General features: G+C 47.7%; 1 protein-coding gene across 2 annotated transcripts; it reads right to left on the bottom strand.

Annotated features, from left to right (window-relative positions):
• Window positions 1-130: 130 nt before the first annotated feature.
• LOC133489903 (transcription factor 7-like 1-B) lies at window positions 131-16,291 on the bottom strand. Of its 2 annotated transcripts, XM_061799174.1 has the most exons (12): window positions 15,395-16,288; window positions 15,263-15,335; window positions 13,116-13,243; window positions 11,710-11,787; window positions 9,297-9,405; window positions 9,149-9,221; window positions 8,585-8,659; window positions 8,306-8,431; window positions 6,924-7,095; window positions 1,029-1,136; window positions 890-938; window positions 131-798 (listed from the first exon to the last, which is right to left on the bottom strand). In XM_061799174.1, exons 1-12 carry the CDS (start codon window positions 15,569-15,571, stop codon window positions 335-337), a joined length of 1,632 nt encoding a protein of 543 aa, XP_061655158.1. In that variant the 5' UTR covers window positions 15,572-16,288; the 3' UTR covers window positions 131-334. The 2 variants fall into 2 exon arrangements, with proteins under 2 accessions (XP_061655158.1, XP_061655159.1); XM_061799175.1 differs by lacking the exon at window positions 8,306-8,431 and having other exon boundaries at window positions 15,395-16,291.
• Window positions 16,292-16,715: the final 424 nt, after the last annotated feature.

The raw sequence follows: 16,715 nt of genomic DNA, 5'->3' as shown, positions 1-16,715 counted from the left end.
CTTTATGAGCAAACATGAGTGACGGGATGCCAACAACTTGTATATGGACACACTCCCTCACACCCCGAGTAAGCTGTTCACCCACGTATGACATCATCATGGGTTTGCGAGTTGATGAAGCAGCATGTGGTTAAGTTGTGAATATTTATTCCGGTTTACAAAAGCAGTTTTGTGAGTGAAAACACGAACGAAAACACGCGTGACGACAAAGTCAAATATTGACCACAAACTTGTCGTTTTCATACGACAAGAAATGGGATTTAAAAAACGTTTAAAAGCTTTTTGTTTTGTTTTGTTTTGTTTTTTGGATAATGGCTGACTGGCTCGCCACCGCTTACAGCTGATTGGCTCGTCTGTGAGAGGAGGAGGGTGGGGCCGGGGAGGGTGGCTCCAAGGTGGGCGCGGACAGGCGCGGGGCATGCGTGTCGCGCGGCGGCTTCGCAGTGAGGGCGAGCGGCCGGTCGGCGTACGGCGACGTGTGCTCACCGTACGAGGCCGATTGTGTGACTGAGTGCGTATGCTCTGTGTGCGTGGGTGCCGGGGCGGCGGGTGATGCCAGCGCGGCGGTGGGCGTGGCCGGGGAGTCAACGGAGGAGGCGGGGCTGGCCTGGGACAAGTGCGTGTGCGTGAGGTGGGAGACTGTGCGCGGGCGTGACGGGCGGGTGCGCGTGTGCATGTCGACAGCAGACGTGTGCGCACGCGCATGCATGAGAGGGGCGTGCGCGTGAGGCGCCTCGTCGTGCACGGAGGAGGACAGGTGCGCGCACTTGGGCTGTGGCGGGGAATCGTCTGCGCCGGCTGAAAAACAACAAGCGCAACACAGACGGGTGAGTGATGACATCATATATGCTTGTCGTCATGCGTTGCTATGACAACAAGGACGCCTTACTGTCTTGTTGGGGATCACTCTTGCTTTTCTTCCTCTTCTTCTTCTTGCCCTGCGCACACACACACACACAAATACACACTAGATGAATTGACGCCAGCGAGCGACGGTGATTACGTGTGCCGAGTGCACGTGTACTGACGTAGTTGTCTCTGGCCGACCATCCAGGGTAAAGTTGAGAGTGGAGCAGGCGCTCCTTCCGGGCGAGCTCATAATATTTGGCCTGCTCGTCCTTGCTCAGGGAATGCCACTGTGGACACGGACACACACACACACACACACACACACACACACACACACACACACGTACATGGGGTGAAACCAGCGCTCGAGTTTTTGGAGTCCCTCGAGTCCTAAAAATGATGGCTGATGATGACATGCTTTCCGCGAGGGGAGGCGAAAGCGAAGCGCACTCATTGGATTGGATTGAAGGAAGGGGAAGAGGGCGACGACGTCCGATAAGGCAAATGTCGGAAAAAAGACCGCCGATGGCGAAAGTGTGGGAGCCTGTCAGACTGAGCAGCAAGGCGAGTAGCGGTGACGTGGAATCGTCGTGATGCGCGCTTACTGTGAAAAAGTGTTTGCACCCTTCCCGATTTCTTTTTTTTTTTGTCACACTTAAATATTTCCCATCTTCAAACCAATTTAAATATTAATCAAAGACAACACAAGTAAACACAAAATGCAGTTTTTAAATGTTTTTTGATTAAGGGAGACACAAAAAATTTATAAATCCAAACCTACATGGCCCTGTGTGTAAAAGGGAATTGCCCCACCCTGTTAAGCCTGTCAGGGAATTGCCCCACCCTGTTAGTTTGTCTGGCAGCACGGTGGACGACCGGTTAGAGCGACAGCCTCACAGTTCTGAGGACCCGGGTTCAATCCCCGGCCCCGCCTGTGTGGAGTTTGCATGTTCTCGCCGTGCCTGCGTGGCTTTTCTCCGGGCACTCCGCTTTCCTCCCACATCCCAAAAACACGCATGGTAGGTTAATTGAAGACTTTGAATTGCCCGTAGGTGTGACTGTGAGTGCGAATGGTTGTTTGTTTGTAAGTGGCCTGCGATTGGCTGGCAACCAGTTCAGGGTGTGCCCCGCCTCCTGCCCGATGACAGCTGGGATAGGCTCCGGCACGCCCGCGACCCGCGTGAAGAGAAGCGGCTCAGAAAATGGATGGATGGATGTCGTTTGTCATACCCGAGTTCAAGTTCTCGAGCCACACCCAGGCCTGATACTGCCACACCTGTTCTCAATCAAGAAATCACTTCAATAGCACCTGCCTGACAAAGTGAAGTTTTTATCTAAAAGATCCTCAAAAGCTAGACAGAATGCCAAGATCTAAAGAAATTAAGGAACACATGAGAAAGCAAGTAATTGAGATTTGTCAGTGTGGAAGAAGTCATAAAGCCATTTCTAAAGCTTTGGGATGCCAGCGAAACCACAGTGAGAGCAATAATCCACAAACGGCAAAAACACAGAACAGTGGTGAAGCTTCCCAGGAGTGGCCGGCCCACCAAAATGACCCCGAGAGCGCAGCGACAACTCATCCAAGAGGTCCCAAAAGACCCCGCAACAACTTCCGAAGAACTGCAGGCCTCACTTACCTCAGTTAAGTCAGTTAAGATTCCCATAGAAGGCAAACGCATGAACAGATATTAACAAGCTGGCGCCTAGCAGTCTGGTCGCCTCGGTTACGCGCTCTCTAGTATTGTTTTTGTTTTTGTGTTTTTCATTCGTCTTTGGAGACATTACACGACTCACTTAGGGGAGACTTGCTAACCATCAAGCAGGCTACTCCGGACTTTCTTTCACCAACTTTCGCAAATCCGCTCAGTTTTTTTCCCCGAGTTACTCACCGGAGCAGCAACCGCGGTCTTTGGGGCATGGAGTCGGAGGCGGCGCCACAGAGGGAAGCGAGCCGGCATCCAGGTGAAGCTCCGCAAGAGAGGACACATTGGTGTTTCCGTCGATCCACCTCATCCAAACGCAGCATCAGCACTGGGGCGCCCCAAGGTTGTGTCCTCTCTCCACTGCTCTTCTCTCTCTACACGAACGACTGCACCTCAGCGCACCCGGCTGTCAAACTCCTGAAGTTTGCAGATGACACCGCCGTCATCGGCCTCATCAAGGACGGTGACGAGTCTGCATATCGACAGGAAGCGGAGCGGCTGGAGCTGTGGTGCGGACGACACAACCTGGAGCTGAACACGCTCAAGACTGTAGAGATGATCGTGGACTTCAGGAGGCATCCTTCGCCACATCTGCCCCTCACGTTGTCCAGCTGCCTTGTGTCAACCGTCGAGGTTTTCAAGTTCCTGGGAATTACAATCTCTCAGGACCTGAAGTGGGCAACCAACTTCAGGTCCGTCCTCAAAAAGGCCCAGCAGTGGATGTACTTCCTGCGGCCTGCCACCGGAGCTGCTGAGACAGTTCTACACAGCGGTCATCGAATCAGTCCTGTGTTCTTCCATCACAGTCTGGTTTGGTGCTGCTACAAAAAAGGACAAACTCCGACTGCAACGGACAATCAAAACTGCTGAAAGGATTGTCGGTAACCCCCTACCCACCCTTGAGGACTTGCACGCTGCCAGAACTAAGACAAGAGTGTGCAAAATCCTCTCGGACCCTCCGCATCCCGGTCACCGGCTCTTCCAGCTCCTTCCCTCAGGTAGGCGCTACCGATCAATGCAAACTAGAACTAGCAGACATTCCAACAGCTTCTTCCCTCTTGCCATCAACTTCTTAAACAGCTAACCTACAATTCCATTACAACATGCTGGCAATGTTTTGACTTGAGTTCGTTGTCACATTTCTGTCAGGCCAGTTATATATTATTCGTGCAGTCACTGTAGAAGTCTCACCACGCTGCACTATTTGCATATCTGTGGTTGCATATCCAATACTGGCCACTCATGCCAGAGTAGCATCTGCTCCATTTGCACAGTGATTGAGCAGTATCTGCAACATTTGCACAATCAACATTGTCCCAGATTATCGCGCTACTCGTCACTTTAAACTGCATCCACTCCTTGAAGTCTCGGCGCCCTTTGCACAATAGTCATTGCCCCGGACTACTGCAATATTAGTCATTCGAACTGCTCTAAGTGCTAGAGGACTCTGCATCTTTTGCACAATTGTCAGAAAAAAATGTATTACCAGATAACTATAAACCCTTTATTGCTCAGTGACTGTTTTTGTCAATGTCTTTCTGTCTCCAAAGTGTTCTCTGTCAATTGACCGTCTGTTGTCGTACTAGAGCGGCTCCAAGTACCGGAGACAAATTCCTTGTGTGTTTTTTGGACATACTTGGCAAATAAAGATGATTCTGAGTTAAGGTCAGTGTTCATGACTCCACCATAAGAACGAGACTGGGAAAAAATGGTCTGCATGGCAGAATTCCGAGAGGAAAACCACTGCTGAGCAAAAAGAACATTAAGGCTCGTCTCAATTCTGCCAGAAGACATCTTGATGATCCCCAAGACTTTTGGGAAAATACTCTGTGGTCTGATGAGACAAAAGGTGAACGTTTTGGAAGTCGTGTCCCCCATTACATCTGGGATAAAAGTAACATTTCAGAAAAAGAGCACCATACCAACAGTAAAACATGGTGGTGGTGGTGGTCGTGTGCTGGTCTCGGGCTGTTTTGCTTCTTTAGGATCTGGAAGACTTGTTGTGATAAATAGAACCATGAATTCTCCTGTCTGGCAAAAAACCCGAAGGAGAATGTCCGACCATCTGTTCAAGCGGAAACCAACTTGGGTTCTGCAGCAGGACGACGATCCAAAACACACCAGCAAGTCCACCTCTGAATGGCTGAAGCAAAACAAAATGAAGACTTTGAAGTGGCCTCGTCCAAGTCCTGACCTGAATCCTATTGAGATGCTGTGGCGTGACCGTAAAAAGACGCGTCATGCCCAGAAACCCACCAATGTGTCTGAATTACAACAATTCTGCAAAGATGAGTGGGCCAATCAGCGTTGTAAGAGACTCATTGCAAGTTCTGGCAAACGCTTGCTTGCAGTTGTTGCTGCTAAGGGTGGCGCAACCACTTAGTTGGCTTGGGGGGCCATCAGTTTTTTTCACACATGGCCAATTAGGATTGGATTTTTTTTTCTCCCGTAATAATAAAAACCTTCATTTAAAAACTGCATTTTGTGTTTACTTGTGTTGTCTTTGACTAATATTTAAATATATTTGATGATGGGAAAAAATGTGTCTGACAAACATGTAAAAGAATAAGAAATCACACCGGTCTGTATATATTCTGATTATCATATTTCAACAGCACGTCAATATGGCGATGTCTCCGAAGCCCAATTCCAATGAAGTTGGGACATTGTGTAAACTGTAAATAAAAACAGAATGCAATGATTTGTGAATCCTTTTCAACGTAATTCCATTGAATGCACTAAGTACAAAGACAAGATTTTTTATGTTCAAACTGAAACTGTATTTTTGCATTTATGCTCTCATTTTGAATGTGACGCCTGTTGTTAAATCTGGGCCAGCGTTTGGGAAGGGAGGGCAGGTATTGTTGAAGCTTATAGGTGCAATTCTTCCCCATTCTTGCTTGATGTAAACTTGGGTTGCTCAACAGTCCGGGGTCTCGGTTGTGGTATTTTTGCGCTTCATAATGCGCCTGCACACATTTTCAATGGGAGACGGCATGTCTGGACTGCTGGCCGGCCAGTCTAGTACTCGCACTCCTTTACTACCAATTAAGCTGTCCTGTTGTAACCTGCGCATTGTGCGGCTTGGCACTGTCTTGCTGAAATAAGCAGGGACGGCCCTAAAAACGACGTCGCTTGGATGGCAGCATATGTTGCTCCACAATGTGGATGTTCCTTTAAGCGTGAAGGTTAATGTTAAAGTTACCCATGCCACTAACACACTCCCATCTCATCACAGGTGCTGTCTTATTTTCAAGTTTGCGCTGACAACAATCCGGATGGTCCTTTTCCTCTTTGGGTGAGAGGACACCACGTCCGTGATTTCCAAAAACAATTTGAAATGTGGACTGGTCAGACCGCAGCACACTTTTCCACTTTGCGTCTGCATTCCATCTCAGATGAGTACGGGCCCAGAGAAGCCGGCCGGCGGAGTTTCTGCCTGTTGCTGATTTGTGGCTTTCGCTTTGCACGGTAGAGTTTTAACTTGCAGATGTAGTGACCAACTGTGTTAACTGATGATGGTTTTCAGAAGTGATGATGGTTTTCGGAAGTGTTCCTGAGCCCACGTGCAGCAGGAAATATCCTTTTGGGGATGCCCATTTTATACTCAATCATGACACTCACCTGTTCGCTATCAACTTGGAATGTTCCGAACTGGTGTTTTTGGACCATTCTTCAACTTTCCAAGTCTTGTGTTGCCCCTGTGATGCAGGCATCAAGTCTTATATTCTTATGTTCTAGGGTTATGTTATGTTTTATATTCTTATCTCTTATTTTATATCTGTATATATATTCTTTAAATAAATACAAACCAGATAGTGTGTTTGTGTTTATTAAAATACAGAAATGAAAGTTAATTTTGATTGATTACCTACAAAAACCAATAGGTTTCATAAGATCACTAATCATTTATCTTTTGCTGTTGACCTGTCAAATGCGACGTGGGGGTGACGTGTCCCCGAGTTTCGTTGGCATCCGCGCTCCGCGATAATGAGCAAAACGCTTTAACGTCCATAAAATGCAAAATATTGGGGCGAGCGTTCTGATACTCTCAGAGGTTGAAGGGGGCATAAGGAGAGATTTGGGGGAGAATCGATTGCAGTTATGTGACACGAAGCCACGTTTTTTCAATACAGTGAAAGCCCAAACACATGCACGCACACACACAGACTCCCAACTTACACATAGCCTCACACACACACACACACACACACACTTGCTCTCTTCCACTCCAACACAGACACATGTGCATGCACAAACACACAGTTTCATGCTGTGTAATGCACACGCTCTCTCACTCACACACACTCACTCTTTGTCATGCACTCCGTCTCACTCCCCCTCCTTTCTCTCTCTCTGGCACGCACTGACCCGCTGTCCCAGGATCTGGTTGATGGTGGCGCTCTCCTTGACTTGGCACTGCGCCACCACTTTGGGCCTCTCGTCCCTCATAAACAACATGAAGGCGTTGAGAGGTTTCTTGATGTGAGCTTTGACCTTCTGATCGACGGCCTGCGTGCCCACCATCGGCGCCGCCGACTTCCTGTGTTGGGAGATAGGCTGGCAAGTCGATATTCTAAAGCTTTATGCATAAGACCAATACAAAATATGCATTTGAGGTGCAGGCATTATTTGTGTCCACTTGGTGTCACCAGCCCCACGTTCTCCACTGTGGTATCTTGAATGTTTTTGTGGCTACGAAAGGCGGAGCCTGTCCTGGTAAGTGACGTGGGAGTCAGCCAATCAGAGTGTAAACTTGGCTGAGTGCTAACTGGCTAACCGTAGAACAGTTTGTGTGTCGAGTAACTGTTTACTGTTTATTTTGTTCCCTTTTGCTCAATTTGCTCATTTGAAAGAAGAAAGGATTGGCTGGCTTTCGGCTGTTTCCATCATCCCTCTACGTGAACCATCTGCTATGATTTCAAGTGGTTCTAACAAGCGCTGCTAAACTACAGTATATTAAATTACTTTGCTGTAGACGTGCAGTTGTGTAAGCCAGTTCTGTTTTGGCGGTAACATTAGTCCGTGTAGTGGAAAAACTGCAGATAGCAAATAATCCGCACCATATGTATCATTGAATAATCTGCTATACAGTGAGACCGTGAAAAGTGAAGTGCGATACGGCGAGGGGGACTGCATTCTGAACATTCGTAGGAGGAGTTCCTATTTACCAGCATCAGATTAAAAGGGGCGGACGTTGCTTTTGATTCACACATACACTCTCCCTCACACACACGTTGAAACTCTCCTTCTCACACACAAATGCATACACACAACCTCACGAACGCACTCTCTGTTTCCCTCTGTGTTACACACACTCTCTTTCACACGCACACAGTCCTTCTCACAAACACTTTCTTTCGCTTTCATACATGCACACACACACGCGCACCTATGTGACCACCAATCTGTTTCCCAAATATACGAGTATGCGAATGAGAGGCACTCAGTTTGTCGCTTTCTGACATTCGGTCCCTTGACTCACATTCGTTTACGGGGCAGATCTGCCACATCCAATATGGCGGACACGCTACCGTACGGAGACAAGGAGGCAACCCGCTCTAGGCGGAATCTGGGTACGTCCGGAAATGCATTCTAAACGCACTCTCTACACTCCGGACCGTTGGGCGGCACGGAAGCTGTTCGAGCAAGTCGCTCGAGCGAGGCAGCCGTCCGTTGATTCAGAGAAAGGGAGCCTGCGTTTCGAAAGCACCCAAGATGGACACTTGGCCGTCTGCGGTACCGAGCGTTACCTCAACAGGCCTGGTTCTCGGGGTTCTCTGGGTTCTCGGGGTTCCAGTTTGACGGCCGCCGAGACGTAGGCCGACGGCGACGAGCTGCTCGCCGGGCCACCGGAAGAGAAGCCGCTCGACACCAGGCTGACGTCACAAACGGGAAGTACGCCCCAAACGTCACAATCTAATCAATTGATCAAATCAATAAATCACCCCGCCCTCTAAAGGTCACTACACCGACGAACACGTCTGATTGGTCGATCCAACCCTGAAAGCTCGCCCCCTGATGGCACTCACCTTGACACGGAGGCATTGATGCCGAGGGTGGCGGGCGAGAAGCCTCCCGTCATCGGGTACACCGGCTGACCCTGCCTGTAGACACACGCGCACAAAATCACAGAGCGCACACACACGTTGAGAGACATGCTAACACACACACACACACATGTTCAGAGACACGCTAACACAGACGGATACACACACACACAAGAAACATGCTAACGCACGTGCGCACACACACATTCAGAGACAAGCTAACAAAGACGCACGCCCACACAAAGTCACAGAGCGCACACACACGCGCGCACACACACACACTCACACACACGAGACATGCTAACACGCGCACACACACACACACAAACACATCGCACAGACAACACGTACACTTACACACACGTTTATTCATACGCACTCTTTACACTCACACATGCCAATACACACGCACAGTCCTCACAGACCCTTTCTCTCTGTCACACGCACACGCACGTACACACACACACACACATACTCTCCCTCCGTCTCTCACATGCACACAGTCCTTCTCACAAAAACACACAGACCCACCCACGCTGTACTCACAGCCAATCAAACGCGTGAGCCCCGCCCCCGGGCGATATAGGATAGCAGGCGACGTGCGGCGGGCGGGATGAGCCTGCCGGAGCACATGTGTGAGCACGTTAGCCTGAGCGCGCGTGCGAGTTCCCGCGGGGTCACCGCCGTGTCTCACCTGGGTCGGGCGAGAAGCCAGGCGACGCCCTCTGGGGCGGGAATAAGCCCTCGGGGCGGCGGGACAGCAGCGGGTGGAGATGACCCACGTCGGCGTGCACACCGCTAGACTGCGCACACAGACACACCGCATGCGCGCAGCAACTAAGGTGAGTGTATGAGGGGCCGTTAGGTACATTATTCAGGATTAGCTCTCACACTTACTATTCAAATACTTTCACACACACACAAAGTACTGAAATTCTCTCATAAACACAACTCAAACACTCTCATACGCACGAGTCTTGCTCTCAAGAAGACTACTCAAACACTCTCTTACTCACGAGTCTTGCTCTCATTAACACTACTCAAACACTGTCATATGCACGATTCTTGCTCTCATAAAGACCATTCAAACACACTCAATAACACCACTTAAACACTCCCATACACACGAGTCTTGATCTCATAAAGACTACTCAAACACTCTCTTTAACACTACTCAAATCCGTTCACGCAAGCACGTCAATCACATTCTCGCACACGTCACTGGCATTCACGAGTTAATGTCAATCATGTTCACTCACACGTGGATTATGCTTACATGTGAATAGTGTAAATCTAGTTAGTTCAATTCAAAAAGTGAAATTATAGCGATGCACTGCACACACTCAAGAGTGAAGTATTTCATGTTTAAAATATGTATTATTTGGATGATTATAGCACATAACAAATACCAAAAATTCCCCATATTGAGAAACTAAAATATAACGTCAAACGAAATAGTGAATTAATTCAGGAAATTAACGTAGAAATTAGGCTGGAATTTGCCCTCTGAAAAGTATTTCAGTGTTTAATCACTCTCTACTTGCCAAATAAAGATGATTCTGATTCTGATGAGTACTGAGTACATTTGAGATTGAAATGTGAAAGGATCTGAGTAAATTTTATGAATAGATTTGAGGATGGTGTGTGAATAGATTTGACGTTTCTACGAGGTTATTTGAACTGTATGTGTGCAGACATTTGACATGTTTATGTGAGCGTGTATTCATATGAGTTGAAAAGGAAGTGGTTTCGAAATAAAATATGGCATTGACCAACAGCCATAAAGTACAATAGTAAGCCTAACTTAAGCAGTAGCTTACATAGAATTATACTGTATAATACATTAATATATATTTATAATGTATCTATGTCGTATACTTGTTGGTTATTGTGTTACAATAATGCTTTTCCTCATTGATTTAAAATGGATGCTTTTAATGTGTAAGTGCTGTAGGATATGACATAATGGTCAATCAGAATCCAATCAGAATATGACATAGGGCTACGCTGGCTCGTCGACCAAGAGCGAGACGCCATTAATCGAACACGGATGCTGCCGAATAAATGTGCCTTACGGGCTAAAACGCAGTGGACGTGTGCTTACTCCCCCTGACTCGAGACAGAGTTTCAACACCGCTGCGTTACAATCTGAAACGTATTCGGTTCGTTACGGGCAGGACGGCCGGATAGTCGCGTTTAAGCTCCCCTGCGCCGGTGTACCTAATGAGGAGGGCCAAAGGGAATGAAGGAATTGAATTGTCGTAGTGAAACTCGTGTCATAGATACACACACTCAGAGTCAAATATTTCATGACTTTGTTAAATATAGGTACAGCTCAATAAATTAGAATATAATTGAAAGGTTTTTCTTCAGTACTCATAGAGTGATTAAACACTGAAGTACTTTTCAGAGGGAAAATTCCAGCCTAATTTCTACATTTAAAAAATCACTTTATTTCTTGAATTAATTAACTATTTCATTTGACGTTATATTTGAGTTTCTCAATATGGGGAATTTTTTTTATTTGCTATAATCATCAAAATAATACATATTTTAAATCTAAAATACTTCACCCTTGAGTGTGTGCAGTGTGCAGTGCATCTCTATAATTTCACTTTTTGAATTGAACTACCTAATAAAAGATTTACACTATTCAAGTTTGAGCACAATCGACGTGTGCATGAGCATGATTGACATGAACTTGGGAATGCCAGTGACGTGTGCGAGAATGTGATTGACGTGCTCTTGAACGCATTTGAGTAGTGTTACTGAGAGTGTTTGAGTAGTCTTTATGAGAGCAAGACTCGTGCCATGAGTGTTTGAGTAGTGTTGAGAGTGTTTGAGTAGTCTGTATGAGAAGAACTCATGCGTATGAGAGTGTTTGAGTCGTGTTAATGAGAGTGTTTGAGTAGTCTTTATGAGAGTAAGAATTGTGCGTATGAGAGTGTTTGAGTTGTGTTTATGAGAGCCTTTCAGTAGATTGTGTGACTGTGAAAGCATTTGAATAGTAAGTGTGAGACCTAATCCTGAATAATGTCCCTAACTGCCCCTTATACGAGTTGCTGCAATGGTGTCACGTGACCAGAGGGTGTCGTCATGTCTCATACCAGGTGAACGGGCGTGGCCGAGTCTCTCATGGCTGATCTTCCCGGAATGTCCAGCAGGGGCCACTGGAGAGGAAAATACTACACCCGCGCACACACACAATCACACACGAACATATCCACAAACACACATATGCACACACAAACACACGCAAACACACACATGCACACAGACGTACATATAAACACACACAACCACACGTGAACACACAAATACATGCACAAACACGCACACACAAGCACACAAACGCACACACACACAAAGCAAAGCATTTTTGTCATTGCTGCAGCTCAGTTATTGACAACAAACCACAAGCACTACTACGCCACCTTTTGGTCACTTCAACACAATTCAACTGTTACAAAATATGTAAATGACTCATACACACACACTAACAGATCCATATATATATATATATATAGCTTTTTGAAAATATAGCTTTTTGAAAATATAGCTTTTGAAATATATATATATATATATATATATATATATAGCTTTTGAAAATGCCACACACACACACACACACACACAAAAAGCTAAACCTTCCTGGTGGACAAACAAGAAAATAACATCGTCCCGTCGGCCCTCGACCTGACGTCAGTGAATCGTATACGAAGTGAAATGAGCATGACATCATAGGTGACGTGTATGACATCATACGTGACAACGGGCTGGAAAAATCTGCAGGATCCTGATATCAGAGTCCTTCAATGACATCATCATCTGGCGTCTATAAAAGGTAATCTGGGACAGACTGTTGGCAAGACTTTGCTTCCAATTACAAGTTACCCTCTTGAAATTTTCATAACGAATTACATTTGACTTCATTTTGATGATTTTTCATAAATTTATCAGACTGATTAGAGCGTGTGCCCCACCCAATTTGACTTGACTGAAGCTCCGCGCGGTATCGGCTGAGGCTCGGAGCGGGAGGGAGCGCGTCAGACTTCGACACGTCGCCAAAGCCTCCTTTGCACAATATAATCTTATTCCAAGTGTTGCACTAAGGCGCTGGTTTTTGATTTTAATAAAGTTAAGACACGCTTTTGTTCGCCGCCCCCATTGGGCACAAACACTTCTTCGTGCGTGTTCTTCTTCGTTGGTTTTTGCCACTTTCTTCTTCGGGGTCGGTGGACTGTTGGTATCGAAACTGGGAACTGAATTTTTTTAATTAAAACGATTCCGGGAGAGCCCGGAACGTTAGCCCCGGTTCCAATCGGTTGTCGATTTTCCATGCCTAACTCTACCTATGACACCGTAGGTGACATACATGACAACATACGTGTCACATATACTGTATGACCTCACAGGTTTCGCGCATAGTGTGGCGTGACACCACGATACATATGACGTCACAGGTAGCACCGTGTGGTGTTCGGGTGTTCTTGCCGTGCACCGGCTGACTTACCGCGCGTGCCGCTGCCAGTCCTCCGCCGGCCAGATAGGACCGGCGCAGGTCCGGAATCACGAAGAAGGGGTAGCCCACATAGGGCGACGGCGCGAAGAGACCCCCAGCGGTCTGCTGCCACCTCAGCGCTGTCGCAGCACAACACATTAAAGACACGTCAACAGGGAACAACTTCAACTGCCGTCTTCCTTTGCGTATTGGGAGCATCAACCGTGTCGAAAATACTGTCTGTCCTGTCGTGCATGCGACAAAGAGGCGGGGCCCGGCGGGGCGGCGTGACGACGACGGCTCCTGTGTGAGCGTGCTCGTTGGAACTTTTTATCGTTTATAAAAAATAAAAAAATTATATACTATAAAAAAAAAGAAAAGAAACCACATTTGAGCCACCCTCCGTCACGCACACATTCACTGCAGACACATGCATGTTGATTCAAGGTCAGAGGACAAAGATTTTAACCTTTTTCCTGATAACTCTAGAACCCCTTTCCAAACCACATCTGCCATTTCAAAGTGATTACATAGCAGATATAGAGCAGTTATATCGAAAAATAGGATGCAGAATGCGCCTTCCGGTCTTCGGCTCTATCCGGTGCTGCGATGTCACACGAGCCAAACAGCCTGCTCATTCGGCGTTGTGTGCTATTGCTCCCGTCCTCGTATATATTTGTTGTCGTATGATTTAGCAATGTCACGATGGTTTATTGTGTGGCATTTGGTTGCAGAAACGGTTCAGGCAGTGGCAAGAGTTTTTTTTGGCTTTGCAAGTGAAAAAGAATACGTGATCTGTGGATAGGGAAAGCCAATCGACAGGGGAAGAAGCGTGGTCACCTGCGGGTGCCTAGCAAGCATTCTAAACTGTGCTGATCACTTCGAACCGGCGTGTTTTGAGAAAGACTTAGCAGAAAGCACTGGATACTGAGGTAGAGGCTGAAATCAGCTGCGGCGCCAACTATTTTTCCGACGGCCATCGAGACGCCAGCAAGAGAAGTAAATCTGGCAGCCGCCACGGTGCCGCGGCGCAGACAAGAGGTGAGGATTTCGACTCTATTATGGTTACTATGCACTGGGGAGTAGGAAAACAAAAAAGACCCACGCAGTACTTTTCAGTACTGTCGTCTGTACTTTTGCCTATATGACACGGCAAAGACTTTGTGTGCGGCGTGTTATGACGCAACTCGAGCGAGGGGCACACAATATATAGGAATACTGCATCCGATGTAAAAGCGTGTGCCGTGTCACTGAAACATATATGAATATATCATACGTAGAGTCGTGCTAAAAATTATTTCAAGCCATGACTGTATAAAAAGGGACCCAGCGGCCACTCTCTTTTTCTGTTGTAGAGCTGCTACCTGGCCGCTCGTCGTCGTCACTGTCAGGTTCCGACCTCCCGATCGGCCCAAACATGTACGCTTTGACGATGCCACCTTCAGTTGGGTGCTCCTGTAAGTCGAAAGCCTCCTCCTCCTCATATTCCAACACGTTGCTCGCCATTGCGTATTGTGTGTAGCGCCCTGTGTTTGTCAACTGCAACGTCACCTCTGGTAGCCCTTGCGGTGGATGCAGTAACCACACCCCGGTGTCTTGAGCTTCGGGTATGTTCGGGGAGTGCTCAATATGCGTCATAAAAACCAAATTTGAGCTAACCTATGGTTGAAAACTTTCTGGAAGTGACGTGCATGTATTACATAACATATAAACAATGCAAATATGAATTCAAACAGACCCCATAAAATCTTTGTCATCTGACCTTTAATTTGATCACCAATTAGCTGTCAATTAATTGTTGCGCCTGTAAATCAATTATCAATATAGTTGTCGATGAATTTGATCACCATTTAGTTGATGATTTCTCCACCTGCAAATCGACTGTCAAAATAGTTGCCGGTTAATTGTTGCAACTGTAAATGGATTATAAAAATAATTGTCATCATTTAGTTGTCGATTCATTGTTGCACGTCTACTGTGTAGGACAAAAAGTGTCCGATTTGACCTTTCAACCTGTTGACAGACACTTTTTTTTTCTTTTTACTCCCCGCTGGGTTGCGTTCGCGGCCTTCGTCACCATGGTGACGTGGACGTCCCCCTGCGTCAACAACAACAACAACAACAAGGTGACGTGATGCATTCACTGACTCGAGCGGTACCTTCTCCTGACAGCCGGTTGTGCCTGGCCCGGCCGGGCGCGTCCGGCTCGGTTCCGGCTCGCCTGTTGGCCGCCTGCACGGACACACGAGATGGTCAAGAAGTGCACACAACAACAACAAAAGTTCGCTCACCTCGGAACCCGACGCGCCGTTGGTGGTCTCGGTCTCGTTGACGAGGGACGACTTGACGTCGTCCAGGTCCGTCTCGGCGGCGGTTCCGGTTCTCTTGTCGTCGCGCTCGCCCTCTTCGTGGAACTGGATCAGCTCGTCGCTGGCGCCCAAGTCGCCGTCGTCGCTCAGCTGCGGCATGCTAGCGAGTTAGCCGCCGCGCTTTCCCCACTTTTCGCCGCCCCGATAAGTCCACTAGCCGCCTGCTCGAGCTTTCGTCTTTTAGTCTTCGGGGAACGGCGACGGCATCGGGCGCTCCACTTAATCGCCAAACGGGCGCAAAAAGTGCGTTTGAAACAGTCCGGAGGTGGCCAAGAGCTAGCCGTTAGCTTGCTGCCCGCCTGCAAGCGGCGTTCACTGACGCGATGAGCTCAGAAATTCCGCAGGTGTGAAACAAGATTTCCTTGAATTAGCAAACGTACAAAAGCGTCGAGGAGGAGGAGGCCGACTGCCCGAGTGAAAAGTTTCCTCGCGTTCGCTTCAAGTTCCTCGCGAGGAAGAAAAGTGCAACTTTCCCACATTGCTCACGTCGTCTGAACCTCTCACGGCGGCCCAGAGAGCGATCGCGCGCGCGCACGTCCGCTGACTGCGTTTGCGAGCGCGTGCGCACACACGCGCGCAGGAACCGCACGTCCGAGGTAAAAAAGAAAAAAAAAAAGAAGCGAGACCGGGAAAGCGGGACAGCGGGTCCCGGCGCTCGCCGACCCGGGATCAGCGTCGTCCGCCCGTTTGAGTTGCGCGTGGCCGCCGCGCTGATCCCAGATCAGGACAACAGGTCGTCTGATGGAAAAACACACCTTTCAACTCTCAGCTTACGTCACCACTCTCAGGGCTGATCCCTGATGCAGTCCCACCTCCACCTTAAATGCGTCTGTCACAGCACACCTCACTGCTGTTCTGCTGCCCTCGTACATGTCCTGTATTATTCTAACATACTTCTCTGCCACTCCAGACTTGTGCATGCAGTACCACAGTTCCTCTCTGGGTACTCTGTCATAGGCTTTCTCTCGATCTACAAAGACACAATGTAGCTCCTTCTGACCTTCTTTGTACCTTTCCATCAACATCCTCAAGGCAAATAATGCATCTGTGGTACTCCTTCTAGGCATGAAACCATACTGTTGCTCGCAAATACTCACTTCTGTCCTGAGTCTCGCCTCCACTACTTTTTCCCATAACGTCCTTGTGTGGCTCATCAACTGTATTCCTCTATAGTTCCCACAGCTCTGCACATCACCTTTGTTCTTAAAAATGGGCACCAGCACACTTTTCTTCCATCCCTCAG

The sequence above is a fragment of the Phyllopteryx taeniolatus genome, chromosome 15 (assembly GCF_024500385.1).
Source record: "Phyllopteryx taeniolatus isolate TA_2022b chromosome 15, UOR_Ptae_1.2, whole genome shotgun sequence".
Classification (NCBI taxonomy): domain Eukaryota; kingdom Metazoa; phylum Chordata; class Actinopteri; order Syngnathiformes; family Syngnathidae; genus Phyllopteryx; species Phyllopteryx taeniolatus.
The sequence above is the reverse complement of the archived record's forward strand: the minus strand, read 5'-3'. Positions and strand labels throughout refer to the sequence as shown.